Genomic DNA, 16,427 nt, shown 5'->3' on the forward strand with positions numbered 1-16,427 from the left:
TGGGACTGTTTGCTACCTTAATACGAGTATATAAATTTATGTAAATCACTATCGTTAACTTAAATATATTGATGATTAACATATTTCAAAACTTACCATTGATCTCCTGAAAGGCGAACCTATAAACAATCACCCATAGATTGTAAAGAAATGCGAGGGAAACAACCATGGACCAGTAATAGCAAAGCCGTCCAGCTGGGTCGAACACGAATGACCAGTGCGGCCCAGAGCGTAACCGCCCACTGGTGTAGGTCGACCGTCTCCGCAGGCCCCCTCTGCTCCCACTGCACCAAATAGAACAATATAAACAACAAAGTTATTCACGAACAATACCAAAACTTTTCGATTGCATTGAATTTAATCTGCAATAGTTTTCTTAATCTACTTTCTGACTCATTCTGTGCGCTGTACTGAGCTAACTTGTGCTAAATCAAATAGATAACTTTTAAATGTGCCAGTTTATACAGAAATCATATTTAGTGCGCAAAAGTTTTAAAATGTGCGCCGGATAAAACACACATAGAGCAGTTGTTTAATATTTTATCGTTTATTTTACTGCATCAACAACAAAGTTTAGCTATGTATTCAGCATGTTATTATAACAAACTTGAAACATTTCAAATTTTCGTATTCCATATTCGTATTTCGTATTGGTACAAAAGAAGACGTCAAATTTTGTGCACCGCTCAAGAGGTACAACTAATTACTCATACTCAACTCCTATTTTTCTGTCATAACTGAACGAAGAGCTAATTTTTTTTCAAGTTCTGCTTGGCTCCAAACGCGTTATAAAACTAAACGCTACTCACACATACATATATATATATATATACATTTATGTACTTACGTACGTACATTATCTATACATATTTTCATAAGATATCTGGCAATCAATTCCGTCGAGACGTGACTGCTAGAGAAGGCGATTCGTGAACCAAATATCGAATATTGTCCATAAGCAACAACATATATGTATGTGCTATGTAAGTGAAAATGTTTTAAGATAGAGCAAGTACGTGCTAATACTACAAATGTGTCCTTTTTTCTCTTTATATTTGATAAGTTTTTTAAGTAACGCTTATTAAAATTTTATAAAAAAAAATATATCGAATAAGCCAACGACGATTATTCAAAATATTGTCCAAATAATTAATAAATCACGTGGACAACTGTGTACGGTTTTACAAAACATTCCCGTGTAATATCTATGAATTATAAAGGAATAAATCTTTAACTAATAAACGTAAAAAAATTATTACAGTTTAAAATCAAAATAAAGCTTGGAAATTAATTGCTCTGGCTACCGTATTATAGATATCTGTAAAGATGACGACAAAACAAACCCATCACAGTTTGTTGTTGTCTCTTCTTAGACCAGGGCGCGATTGTAACTCTCGTATTTTTATTTTAATGGTGCTATTATAATATTAGCTATTTGTTTTTATCTAATTGGGCTCTTCCAGTTTTCGGTCGTGATGTAAATAAATGATCACAACAAATTATTTTAAATGTATAATAAAATAATATAAATAATGAATTAATTATCTTAACATTTACTTTTAACTTTCCGTAACTACTATGTTACATTTATGTATAGCAAATATACATACGATTGGATGGATTAATTGAATTTGTAATCTTTAATAATAAAACATATACTGTTTTATCTATTTTGTTAACTATGCTTTAAACAATCAGTTCAAATGTGTGAAGTAGATTCCAAATCAATAGTAATAAAGTTCACGTCTAAATTATCGAATCCGTATTAAACACCTGTGTACAAGCCGCAAGGTTCTCGGGCATCTACATCCAATTAATCTCACGGAAACTCGGCGGAAGGAGCTTTGCCACTAGATTGTGGTGCCGGCAATGCCAGATTCATTATCTAAGACTAGTGCAGTTTCAATAGTTTCACGATTTGCATTCTCTACAAAGTCATAAATTTTAAATGGTATTCATGGCAGTCACTTAATAATATATAAATATTGTATAAATTTTACCCAATACCACATGAAAAGAGGTCAACAGTTTTATTTTTGACTTGTTTTCTTTATCTTATTTTATAGTCTATATAAATGTTAGACAAGAAATTGAACTGTATGTAACTACTTTTCTATAGATCATATGAGTATGCATGGCTAACTTTCTGCCGATTCCTTTTCGTATCACAACCTTATTTTTCTGTCTCTCCGTATCAGTCAACCAAAACCATCATCTAAAATTCTCTAACAACGTGATTTTAGCGCCATATGTTTTAATAACCTACGCAAGGATATCCTATTTATTTAATACCTTTTTCATGTAAAATGGTTATGTATACATGTATGCATATTTATATCTATTTGTATAGAAAGTAATGTATATATATATAAATTGTATTATACTCCGATATTTGCCTAATGAACATTTTAACGGATGGGGATAGCAAAGCGGTGATAATGATTGTCCCATAACTTTGTTCTAGTACAGGTTCAAGGGTTACCTTTAGCACCTTGACTCGAGATAAATTAGATACTTTACTGGTTTGGGAGACCGCCGCGGACGCTCTATGCTGTGATAAGAAATAAAGTGGGTTCCCGGGAAAAGACCTCAGTATAAGCCTAACCGACAATCAGTGCCTATTTTCAGACTTAAAAAGATAAATATTTGTAACACGAGAAACTATATTTTAAAGCGTAAAAAGGGATATTTAAATTAACTAGAATTAAAATTAATCAAAGTATTTAGTATTTGCTAAAAGAATTCGATATCAGTGAATTATTTTCAATTGAGAAGTGCCAAGCGTTTGCCTCTGCAATTGGCACAAAATCTTCCCGGCCTATTCCGAACAAAACAAAATCCACCGGTAGGCACGGCTCGGTATCTGTTATCATGCGGAAATTTTATCGTGCTTTCATCTCTAATAACCCAACGTTTTTATCTCAAAGCCGCAGACGTAAGATATTATCTATAAAATGGGACTTCATTGCAATTTAGGTACAAAATGTTATTTAAATGAAAAATCTTTTATATTTAGTCAGGCCATATTGCTATAGATACTGCTTCAATTAAATATATATGTGTATATATCTTTTCAATTTGAAATTTGTTATTATTATTTTTTTTGTGATTTCCCGTTTCGCACCAATCGGTGTTAAATATTTATAAGACAATTTCTCTCGATATGTAAGTACATGCGTCAAAAAAAAAATAATGCCCTGTTCTGAAAACAGAGAAATAAAATTTAAAGTTATCGTTTAAATTGTCGGTTCCTTTTTAAAAGTTTTTTCTTTTACATTTTTAATTATCATTTTGACATCTCGAGTACCAATTCCTTTACCAACCGGCGACCGCAATGGACGTCTTCATAATACCATTATTAACGGCGTCATCAAGTGTGAAGGTTTTTTTTTTTTTTTTTTTTTTTTTTTTTTTTTTTTTTTTTTTTATGACCCCCGTTATTGGGGGCCTCTCGTACCCCTATCTTGAGTGGGACAGGGACTTAATCTTTTAATATAATTTTTTCACAGAATTTTTATTGTCTTTCTCTTCTATCGTTCTTCACATAATCTTTCAGTCTTGTCTATCTTTCATGTTACATTTCGTCTTTCTTTCTCATTCGCTCTATTCGTCTGACATTCTTCCCTTTTTTCTCCTTTTTACATTTATAATTTTAATTTTATTTAACATTGCTTAACATTGATCTTATACTATTATTTTACATTTTTGTTCTTCTAGCTTTTTATTTTGTTTTATATTTTTTACACAATGTTTGTTTTGTTTCTGTCGATGGCTTTTTTTGCGATTTCTCGACATAGGGATAAAAATGTCTTTTTATTTTCGCCACTGATCAGGGAGGGTATTGTCTCCTCCCTGACTTGAATTCCAGACCGGCACTCGAAGCCGAACCGGAGTCCCCCGAATGCGGGACACCGGGCCACAAGGTGGATCACGGTCTGGCCCACGCCCGGTTCACAGAAGCACGAGGGGTCCTCCTTGAGCTTAAACCTATGAAGGTACTCAGAGAACCCCCCGTGCCCCGTGAAGAGCTGGGCCGAGACCGCGTCCACCTCGATGCTGCGGAGCACGCGGTAGGCTGAGACGGCGTCCGGGAAAAACATCCTCGTTACCGAAGCCGTCGTTCCTTCCACATACCTCCTGTTCCATTCGTCGAGCGACTCCAGTCTCAGTTGCCGCTTGACGAATGAAACAGGCAAGTGTGAAGGTTAAACAGCCACTGCTTTACTAACATTAAATAAGCGCGGTACAATACAAAATACAAACTAATTTCTTTACGTATTTTTATGATATTAAAATGGAGTAGGGTGTCGAAGAGACCATATTGCTGTAACAACATTACACAAAGTAGTTATGAGGCCAAATGCAAGTTTTGAAACTCTCTATCCGCTTGGTAGTATTAGTTGAATGATTGTACACCGCGCTATTAATAAACACAATGAAAAAAGGAAACAAAAATGTGTAAAGATCGTTTTGAGTGAGCTCCATACAGTTTTAATCTAATAGTTTCAATGTTATAAACATTACTTTAAAAACGTTTTATGTAAGAGAAAAGATTTTTCCGTAATAATGATATTTATAGGTAGAGCAATTATAATAGAAAGGTTTCTCTATTTTATATTAGAAGAATATTCATTATCATAACGAACTTCTTACATATACTCCAATGATCACTATTCAGCTTAATAACTAAGAAATTATTTGTAAAAATTTGTATTAACAGTTGTTTGATTAAGATATATCGTAATTGTAATAAAAACGAAAACGAAACTTCGGTAAAATTGTGGATATTTAAATTGCTGATTGAATTTGACCGGAAATGTCCACTGAACTGAAATGTGGCCGCCCTTTAGGAATTAACGTTAATTTTCAAATTAACACTGTCAATGAATGCGATTATTCTAGAAAGACCTTTTGTAAAACATGATTTTATTTACTTTATATTAAAATTTAGAATTCTTACGCAGTAATGACAGAAAATTAATTAATTATTAAATTTTATGTTCGCCATTATTGTGTATTCGTCGGTACATGGTTCTCCGGCATAGATTTTCAATAGGACTGGTTGGAAGCGACCTGCATCTAGCGCCTTCCAGCCTAACAAGGTCATCTATCCACCTTGTGCGTGGCCGTCATTCCTTGCGCTTGTCGGTCGGTTGTCTCAACTTCGGAAATATAATGCTCTAAACATATATATATACATGCTCTAAGCAATAGATTTAAGTTTAAACATTTCCTCTGTTTAATTTTAACTCCGATTAGTTTATTTAGTTAGAGCATAAAGGCTATATGAATATTTTCTTTAAAACTATTATAACTATGAAATCAAAAACATAAGTTTTATGAAAGATACCCTAACGACCGATTTATAATATAACCTGATCTCTATGCTCACTTTTTGAACATGCTACGAATAAAGAGCAGATTTTTATCAGATAAAAGAGGCAATCAGGCTAACGAACCCTCTAATGGAAACTATCCTCTTTACTTAACTTTTGTAACATTACAGAAATTGGCAATGTGCAAAAAGTAAAGCAAAAAAGATTCTCTTGAAAAATTTGGTTCCGAGCTGAACGGGAAATTTGCAAAGGGATCTCATTACAGATTTTATGGACTCGGGTTCATTTTATATGCAAAGATGAACAGTAGAAATCGAGAAATTCAAATTCGCTCCGCATTTTTCTAATAAAATAAACTAAAAATTATTGGACATACTTTTTTAATGATGCTTTTTGACGTGCTGTTTTCGTAATTATTATTTTAAAAGTAATACATTTCTGTATACGCATTTTTTAACAAAAAATTATAAGTAAAGCAAAACACACAAATTACATTAACGTTTCATTGATTATTTATAAAAGAACATGGTGTGATATAAAAGAGGAAATTATTTAGAAACATGTTGGTCGATCAAGTCCGGACAGTTTAACCGACAACGTGACAAGGGTTCGTCGATGGATTTCTATAACTTTATTGTACACCGTTGATCGAAAAAGCTTCATAGAAATTCGTTTAAACTGATAGAGTATCGACCGCGTAGAGTAGGGATCTATGTGCCTGACTGCCTCGCTTGATAAACGGGTAATTGGGTAACCGAATAATATTTTACAAAACTATGTGTTGACATAGAACTGAACGAAAATATCAATTAAGCACATTTGCTTGCAATGTTTTAGGTATTTTGTATTTCTTTTCCAACATACTTTCCATAAAATATATGCAAGTACTCCATATTCTATTTAAAATATATACTATCTGGAAGCAGAATTATAACACAAAATAAATTAAAAAGAAAAATGATTCTGTATTGTCCCGTAAAACTTTTATTAAAAGGTAAAAGACTAACAAATTATTCATTTCAAAGATAAAAAGTTTCGCAAAAAATAACACTTCGTACATCGAATAAAAAGTCTGTAGTCTATCAAAAAATGTTGATTAGTTAATAAAGTTCACAAATAATTTTTATACCAAAAATTATATCATCAAAATGGAAACCTGTTCCTGTTCCTGTTCGCAGCACTCAGTTTATGGAACAATAAAATTTCTTGTGACGGCGCAGGTAAACACCGTGATGGCTGAACTTTCGTGATGAATATTTTTTTTTAAAGCTTTAAATACAAGTTTAAGAAAACCCCCTGGGGTAAAATTAATTTACGCAAAATTTTCCCCATGGTGGGTATTCAAGTATCTTTTTCTGGTAAATTAATAAAACAAAAATAATGAAATTTTATGAACCCGTGGCAAAGGCCTACTAGATGCTACTTCTTGCTGATCTGTATTCTTTAGTATTGCCAAGAAAGCCTTGCAGTTTCAGTTGTTAAAATAATTGTAACATTTCTCTTAGAGAACTAACAATTATTCATAAAAAAACATAGTGACTTCATAAATCGAAAGCTAATATTATTTTTGTATATTAATTACATTGTCACTAGACCTAGAATGAAAAACATTCAATATTTGTACGTGTGAAATATAATATAATAGGGATATGATACACGAATAAAATTAATGTTTTTTTAATTTTTCATAGTAATCTTCTCTCTGCATTGCAATTAATTACGCTTCAATAATATTAAAAATTGTTTTAGATGTCCCATAATCTAACGCCAAATCGAAATCAAAAGAAAGGGCGTGTCGGAAAATTAATAAAAATCTGTATTCTTATGTTTTACTTTTAACACGGTCGGTTAAATATGGATGTGGTAATAATTTTAAGTGATTGGTTTGAAAAAGAAAGCCATTGCAATATAAACTCTCGAAGCTTTAGGTTGAAGGATATCTTTATGGAAAAGTTCAATCCGATTCTATTTGGTTTTTATGAAATTGGGCTTTTCTGGCATTCTTGTCATGATGTACACAAGTATTAAATTAAGTTACGTGAATAATAATGTAAATAAGTCATTGAATTTTTGAAGTAAAAGAATTATTGTTGTAATATAAAGATGTTACAAATGGTATCATGAAAATTAATAAAAAAACCAAGTGTGAAAGTTTTGTATTTATAGAGAGAACACCACAACGCGCATAAAAATTATTTACTTTTTAAATGGTGATAATTTTTAAAATGCCATAACGATTTTAATTAACAATTTTTCGGAGTACACTATTTACCCTGTCCAATTTAAACAATCCGTTGATGATTTACTAGACATTTTGTATAAGTTTATTTGTGACTACTTTTTTATAAGAAGACGTCTAAAAAGTAAAATTAGGCGATGATGACTGGTTGAATATCATGAATTTATTTACTTTGTATGATATCGTTAAATTCTCGACAGAAATTATAGATTATTAACACTAAATATATATACTAAATTATTTATTATTGTTCATTCAAGCATCATTTTATTTTAATTTTTGTATTAACAATTTATAGCATTCGTATACAACCATTATAATCATATATACAGCCTCTCTGTAAGATGTACAGCTCTCACAAAAGATTGCTACAATGACCGCTATTGCGCTGCCGGAACCCAACGAGTCTCCGCGGCCTATAACCCTTAACTATATCGTCGGTCAACCTAAGGGCAGACCTGTACACGCTGCGTCTGCCGATTCGTGATCACCACAGGAGTACCTTTCGGTTCCAATAGCGTTTTACAATTGTATTTATCTAGAATAATTTATCATCGTCATCATTCCAGCCGTAGAACCTCCACAGCTGGATAGCCTCTCCACATATTCAATAAACCCGATTGAATGTGGCCTGCATCCCGCATCTTCTGACGACTTTGGTTGAATTGTTTGTAATAAATGAGATACCTGTCCGTCCCGTTGCAGTGCGGCGTTGCGAGGTGATTATGGGAGTGATGTGGCGCGGGCGTGGCAGGCGCGTGCGGCGTGTGCGGGGTACTTCGCCAGCCGCTCAGCAGGGGCGCCTCTCCGCTAGCACCCAATAATTTTAATCTGTTAACACCAAACTACGTCATCCGCAACCACTCAACCACCTTTGTTAGGTCCTATAGTAATTTATTATAGGTGTAAAAGTTTTAAACGTGTTAACGTAAAGCTCATTTGTCAGTAAAAAGCTTTAAAGCCTTTGCATCTATTTCCAATCACCATGTATAAAGTTTCTTTTGTACTATTTTGTCGTTTTTTTTTTTTGAAACGGTTGATTTTTGGACAGGATTTACTATACAATAATTACCATTAATACTAGTGCATAGCCCATACATACATTCAGCTCTTTAAATTTTTTACACCTACATCCAATATCTCTGTCTTTACGCGTTAAGAAAATAGTGAACGTTGTCATTTAATTTAGTAACATCCCTTGACAAATTCGATCGTAGTAAACCAGGAATCTATACTAAGTTGACCGCTAAAAGTAAATTCATCAAGAAGTTTAGACGTGACATTAGACATTTAAAAAAACATCCCCAATTGTTAGAGATGTAAAAGGTGTGAATATAACATCATCATCATTAAAGCCGTACTTCCACTGCTCAAAATAGGCTGTGGAGTCACAGATTTCCAATGATGCCGGTTAGAAGCGGCTTGTATCCAGCGCTTTCCGAAGACCTTAACAAGGACAACACGTTACGTTGCGCGTATAGGTTCGTGGCATTGGCCATCTTTTCTTCTCTATTTTTACATGTGATTTATGTTTTCGATACGATTATGTATTCATTAATAGCTTAATTTTAGTTTTATTACTAAAATAGAATTGTATAATACCAAACCATTTTAATTCGTTAAAATCAAAACAAGGCATTTAAATAAGTTTACTGATTCAATGTATTAAAAAGTGAGAGTTAACAACAATTCAGATAGATTAATAAGAAAAAATTTGCGTGCAGACTCTGATACAATTTAATACAAAATACAATAGACGAATAACTAACTGTTTTATATTCAAATGAATCAAAGAAACAGTAAAAATTCGATCGGCATTTTGTAAGGATATATTTGTAGTAATGTAGAAAATGTTTCAGCTTGAATCAAATAGGAAAACAATTTACTTAAAATCCAACACATCGATTTTTCTTATCAAAGAACCAGTGCCGCAAAAAGGAATAAAGGTCCAATCGTTTTAGTGGAACACGAGCGACCACGTTTGAAATCGGTTTCCTCCCTTCCACGTCCAAATGCTGAAATCTAAAAGAACCGCCACTGAGCTGTCGTACCGTAAAATGAGATATAAACCGCTCAAAAATGTGATAGGTTCTATTGGATAGACGTCGATACGCTTCCTATGTACCAAATTCACCGGCTTAACGCTGCCGAAGCGAAATGATGGATTTCAAGGGTGACACACGCGCTGAAAGAAATTTCTGGTAATTTCGAGGACGATAACAGGCTACATTTGATTTGGTAAAATCATTTTATACATGATTTTTGGTTATAAATGTGTTAAATTCGCCTTTTAAAAACCATAAAAAATTATGGTTTTAAAATGGAGAATGTGTAGCTCATTTGTTTGAAAAAATATTTAAATCTTTTACACCCATATTCAATTATACTGTATAAAGATGTTAAAAATGTCTTTTGAAAATCTTTAAGATGTTGTTACCCGTATTCCGCAGACGCTTTTTCTTACTTACATTATTTATTACGTCCGAAACTATTGATCTTTAAAGGGGTATACCATACAATAAGAAGCAGCAAATGAAATATTCATACATTCAACCCTTTAAATCTTTTAAACTTCTAACAAATCATCCTGTTCACGACAAATTTAATAGTTTTGATTAGAAAATGTTGATAATTAGAAGATATCAAAGAGCGAGTTATAAACTACAGTAAAAGAGTTGTTGTTAAGTAGTAAAAAGGCTGTAAATCGATTTATTGATAAAAAAATTACGACCATAAAGTTCTACCTCCAACTTTCAGCTATTGAGCGATTGCTTGTAGTAAAAATCAAAATTAGTAGACAAAGACAAGTAAAATTATTAATTTAACCTTTCTATATCTCATTATGATCATTATTTTTTCAATCGTAGTACGTCCACAGCTGGAGCTTTCCTCATACATTTTCAACAATTTGTCAATAAGCACCATTTCCGATGCAGAGTATTGAATTCATTTTTATTTAATGTTGTTGTTCTTATAATACTCATAACAAGCCCTTCCAGTTAAGGGGAGAGAATTCATCAAGTCAACACTCATGATTAAGGCGGTACTTCGGCTAAGGGCTCTTTCTTCTCAGCAAACAAGAGACAGGCTCTCGAACCACTTTACCGATACCTTAATGGAGTCGCTGCACGTTTAAATATGCCACGTTAATAAAATTGATACTTTCCGAAAATATTTCTTTTACAAAACAAATTTTTTTTATTCTCTTGAAATAGTCAGTCATCTGTGACACTTGTCTTTGTATCACCATTTAAACTATAGAACGTGCAGTGTTGGACATAGACCTTCCCCTTATAGATTTCCTATAGATCTGGCTGAAAGGTGCTTACATCCAAGGAACGTTCACCTTATGGATTAGACCGATCCCTTATGCTGCGCTTGCCGATCAGTGTTCTCCACTTTGGAACGTTAAAGCCCCAGCGGCTATTTGTTTTACGAGCTATGTTGCCGACCCGCTGCCAGTTCAATGTGCTTATATGCTGGATTAAGTCGGTTACTTTCGGTCCATCTTCTTATTCTTGATTCGATATCTTCTACAAATTCCGAGCATAGTCGTCTCGCGATCATAAGCTTGCCGATAAGGTCCAGAGAGCATTATAATTCTTAATTATCAATCATTCATCTAAATTAACATTTAAGTTCGTTAAAGGGGCAAACACAAAATAATATATGTTGATATTGAATGAACTATACGAGTCGAAAGCGATAGTTTAAGGTAAATACTGAAGCTGTCCCAATTATTCAAGACCAAAAAAACCCAAACGCTAAAGAATAGAAATTAAAGCTATTAATCTAGAAATAGAAAGTAATTTTTAACATATAATGTTTCCCTCTGCATCTTGGATAGTAAAATATCATTAAAATTAAATTCTTTGAGTGGAATGTTCTGTTATATCAAAGTAAATTTTCTTTGTGAACGCATTTGAAAGAAAACACAGCGCTGGCAAATATTTTTAATCTTACATTTAGAAACTCTTTTTACTTTCTCCGTCTAGATAAGCTGCTGTTTTATTTGTACAATATCTATTCGTTACTCAATTTTTATTTAAATAGATTTTAGCAATACTTTATAATATTAAAATAGATGGTCTGTTTATTTTGTCTCTATAGTAACAGATTCCGGTTAACAAATAAAACATGAAACATGTCCATCGCCCGTTATTCACTTTCGTGCCTTCTATATTTTCGATGCCCGATAGGCTTCTAGTTTTTCTTTTGTTGTTACTAAGAATTCGAAAAAGTGAATTAGCAGAATTCGTTTGTTATATTATACATTGATTTTACATTTCTTATATTCAGAATGAAGGCGAACATAATGCCCATGTCATTTCATGCCAGTTAATCTATTCAGAGGTGCACAGATACATAGGGGGGGGGGTCTTATCGCAAAATTCGGATTTTGAATTAAAAAAAAGACTAACCAAATGTTGAAATCTGGCACCCGTATTTTGTGCCTCTCGCTACAGGAGGATCGTGGGATAGCGCTAACCTTGCGAACGACTAGATTAATATATGAACGACAATAACAAAAAAATATTGATAAAAGAAGAAAAAACCATCAACCTAACCTAAATTTAATCACATAGTACAATATAAATACTTAACTATAAAATAAATGCGATAAATGGAATGCATATATTATTAAAAAACCAAATACGATACATATTTCAAACGAACTTTATTTCAATTATTGATATAAATTGAAATATAAAGGCTTATCGCCAGATTTTAGTTATGTATATAATTTTTTTAAACAAATTTTCAAATTCCGGACATTCTCTTGTTAATTCCATATACTATGTTATTAAAGCTAATTTATGAAATTTTATTTTAACACTCCTTTATATCAACAGAACCCAAATAAAGATATTAATTTAATAAGGAGATTGCTAAGTGTTCTTGTCAATGAGCTTTCGGATAAATGGGTTCATAACCCAGTGAAGCTAAAAGTGTTATAAACGCGATATATCTTTTTTATCGTTTGCCCCAACTTGACAGATTTCTATGCGACGACGTTTCGCACCGAACTTCTGCCATCGCTTGGACTGTAAGTCTGTCATAAAAATGAATATGTGAATACTTATAGTACAGTGGCAAAAGTAGAATATGTTTATTTTATTATATCGATAAGTGACGAATTTAGCAAACAAACATAACTTGCAATAACAATATTTATATAATACATAACTTGCAGTAACAATAATTGCTCAAAATATCCTTTGCCATACTGTATCTATTGTTTACTACTCTATTCAACTTCAATTAAGTTAGAAAGCCGTGTTCACAGTGCGTGCTTTGTGGGCTGCAAACTATCACTTTAACTTCCAATTCAATGGCACAAATCGGTAACTTTCGTCCAATGGATCTGCTAATTCATGATTCGATCTCGTTAAGAAATCCAGAGTGTGGCAATATAGCCTAGTGTGGTCTTAAAGAGTCAGGAATGTAGACTACGATTCGGCACGTGCTGGGTGGGACGGTCGTTGGTAGATTCTGAATGCAGTCCACATTCAACAAGTCCTATTGTAAATATATGAGGAAGGCCTATGTTCAGTTGGGGACACCCGAGAACTGAAATGATAATAACAATGATCACGATGTTAACATTGACCAGTTGAAGTAAGCTCTTCAGAAAAGTTTTTGTCGTATCACTACTATACTACGATCAACACCTTAACCGGTGCACAGTATTGCCATCGCTCAATTTTATTGCCTGTATAGGCATCACATTAAATACCGGTAAATATTATGTATATTGTTGTATTAATAACATAAATATACACTTTCTGTAATCGGCGTGGTAGTTTCAGCACATAGACGCCCACTGCAAAGCATATTTCTTCTCCAAAGATACCTACGGGGTGGTAAACTATAATTGCCATGCTTGACAGGTAGGTTGGCGATTGCAGTGTGGTATTATGGTACATAAAGGACGCTGCTACCCGTTCTCTGGAGGCTTGTTTGTGGGCAGTGGTAGTCCTATGTAATTAACACACAAAGTGTGAATTATATAAAATTGTATCCCGAAAATCGATTCCGCGACATACAATCGCAAGTCTTAGTCCTTTATCGATGTACAGTTTATTTCAAAGTAGGATGCTTGAAACAATAAGGTGAGAAGGACAAAGATGTTAAAAGATTATTTGATAATCTTAGAATTCGCTTATGATATAACAATGAAAATATTACACATAAATTCACCAAAAATATGTGTACTAGTCTATTTTCTGTCTATACTAAAATATAAACTTAATGTTCTGGAACCTGCTAAAGTAAAGTAGCATGTTACGTGGCAAATCACTTGACACGCTCCGAGAAAATCGACGTGGGTGTATTAATATATTCAGGATAAAACATAACGCTAAGACAAGGACTAGGACGAGGGTTCAGCGATAGAGGGCCGGAAGATTAATGTGACCCTCTTGGCAGTTAAGGTAGTATACGCACCCGTTAAGTACGGACAAAATGTGATATATGTCACAAAAGTCGTGTATCAATTATCCCAAAAAATATACGCACCTGTAATAAATTTAAAGGTATAAATAACAAAATTATCATCAGATATTTTTTCAACCAATAAAAATTTATAAATGGATTAGTACATAGACTTTTATTCATATATAAACATACATGGAAACTAATACATAAATATTTATCAGTTCATAAAAGAATAAACATATTCATGTAATCAAGATGGTGAAAATAACAATTGCCGTCTTTTATTTTACTACATCAAATAAATTGTTCAAATACTGTAGTGTAGAATAATCTAATGGTTGATTATGTTTTCCAAATCTATTATATGTAAACATAAATCTATCCCCTAATGTTGTACAAAGCGCGAAACTTGTTGGAAATAATAAAAACTTTTTTCTTTTCACGTACAAATTATAGAGTAAATGAATGCTTTCAAACTAACGTCTAACAAAACTAACAAAAGGCATGTAAGGATCTAATTAAGCCAAAAATATTGGATACACTATACATTTGAAAAAAATGTTTAGAAATCGTGTCGAATTGAATTGATCACTCTGAAATACATTTTGTTTTTTTATTCTATCAGATTATAACAGGCTAATAACTGTTGATATTGCGAACTCCTTCGGGACGGCAAGTTACAAATAATTACAATAAATTACAATGACTTGTTTCGTAACTATATTTCAAATAAAATCAGTTTTGCGAACAACACCATAGCTGATTATCTAGCTTAAACAAAAATAAACTTTTATGTATATAAAATTATGAAACATTAATCATAAAATGAGATAACTAAGATGTTCCAATTATTTGCTATTTCAAGAGTAATGGCTATTTCAACATTAATTCGTAACGTGAATTGCATTCTGCTAGCAGTTCGTGAGTGCCAAAATGAAGGTATTCCGCTATTAATATTGTGGAGTTTCGAACAGATGAAGATTGAAGTGCATACGAACGTTACATAAATTTCACAAATACTGGATTACGAAAATATAATTAAAATTCGTTTTCACTACCATTTAAAACTTTTTTATTTCTGACATAAACTGTCCTTAAAAAGGAAAAGCGTGCTCAACAATTTCTTTTTCAATATTTTGTATGAGTTTGTTTTGGTTATCATTAATATTATTTATCGATTATCATCCTAATATTTTTGTAATAATATACTTCATCTATTATAATATTCTCAACAATATATCGCTAAATAAATATGAATTACCGTAATCGCTTTACATCCCTTTTTTTATAAATACGGGTAATACATTTCATATCAGGTTCTTCTGTATGACTTGTGATCACTGTTGCTAATATTCGTGAGCTCAATACACCCCTTCTTTACGAAGATTTTCTGATTCATGGGCGGCTAATAAAAAGAGTGCCTTGTTTATTATTGTAAGTTAATATCTGTCAATATCAATAATATTGATACTAGTAACAGCTCAGAGTTTCTTTTCAGATAGATGCCCACTGTTGAGCCTAAATCACCCCCGAAAATATTTATGGGACTATATACCAAAGTGGCAGCGCTTGTAGGCGAGTTGGCAATCACAGTGTAGTGTTATGGTATGCAGAGGACGCTGGTGCCCATGTCCTGGAAACATGTTTGTGAGCAGTGGCAGTTTTTTATAATTAATGTGAAATGAACTAGCAACCTACGATCGCAAATATCAGTCCCCTACCTCTGGGTTACCATCGCTCAACGCAGAAGCAGAGTATTCTATTGCAAAAGATTTCTACTAGACAGAAAATACAGAACAAAGGGAATAATTCATCTTTACTTAACGCGATTCTATTTTTGATTTTAAGCGTAGTATACAGTCGACAATATTTGTAATGAAATGTTAATATTTAAAAAAAGATCATATACAAACCTAGCTTTGTGCGAGCGTCGAGAACGCGAGGACAAGTCGAGCTCGCTGGCGGCGGAACACGCAGTACCGGCTTGCAGTGAACCGCGCGACCCGCCCAGCCGCCGCGAACTCAGCCGGCACGTCATCATTTCTGCATTAAAACAACCGCACGTTAAAATACATCCAACCCCTCAACTGCATAACGAATTGGTCGTGATATAACGAATATTATACAATAATATTATTCGTGCAATCGATAATTTGAGAGCTGGAGACTGTCTAAGCGAAAAGTTTTGTGATGTAAATATTATAACGATATATATTTGAGTTATATATCGATACATATAATTGTGGCAATCTTTGAGGAGGCCAAAGGCTTCGCTATGAGTATTCATGGGTGATATGAAGATGATGATGGTGATGATGATGATATAATGGATACATACAAAAAGCATGAGATTACCACCTATGTACTGACTCTGTTTCCGTTATCGTATGATAATGAAGTAAAACTTCTTGATT

General features: G+C 33.1%; 1 protein-coding gene across 1 annotated transcript in view; it reads right to left on the minus strand.

Moving 5' to 3' along the window:
• The window catches only part of LOC137929736 (cyclic nucleotide-gated channel alpha-3), a 45,633-nt gene extending 29,579 nt beyond the window's left edge, over nt 1–16,054 (minus strand). The window contains exons 1-3 of the mRNA XM_068772808.1: nt 15,927–16,054; nt 8,263–8,406; nt 97–284 (exon numbers count right to left, since the gene is read on the minus strand). Of these exons, the coding sequence (XP_068628909.1) occupies nt 97–284; nt 8,263–8,406; nt 15,927–16,054 (460 nt within the window). The remainder of the gene's footprint in view (nt 1–96; nt 285–8,262; nt 8,407–15,926) is intronic.
• Between the last annotated feature and the right edge of the window lie 373 nt (nt 16,055–16,427).

This window comes from Battus philenor, unplaced genomic scaffold (genome assembly GCF_028537555.1).
Source record: "Battus philenor isolate CCGP_79_NKW_IND1 unplaced genomic scaffold, ilBatPhil1.0.hap1 SCAF_5, whole genome shotgun sequence".
Taxonomy (NCBI): Eukaryota; Metazoa; Arthropoda; class Insecta; order Lepidoptera; family Papilionidae; genus Battus; species Battus philenor.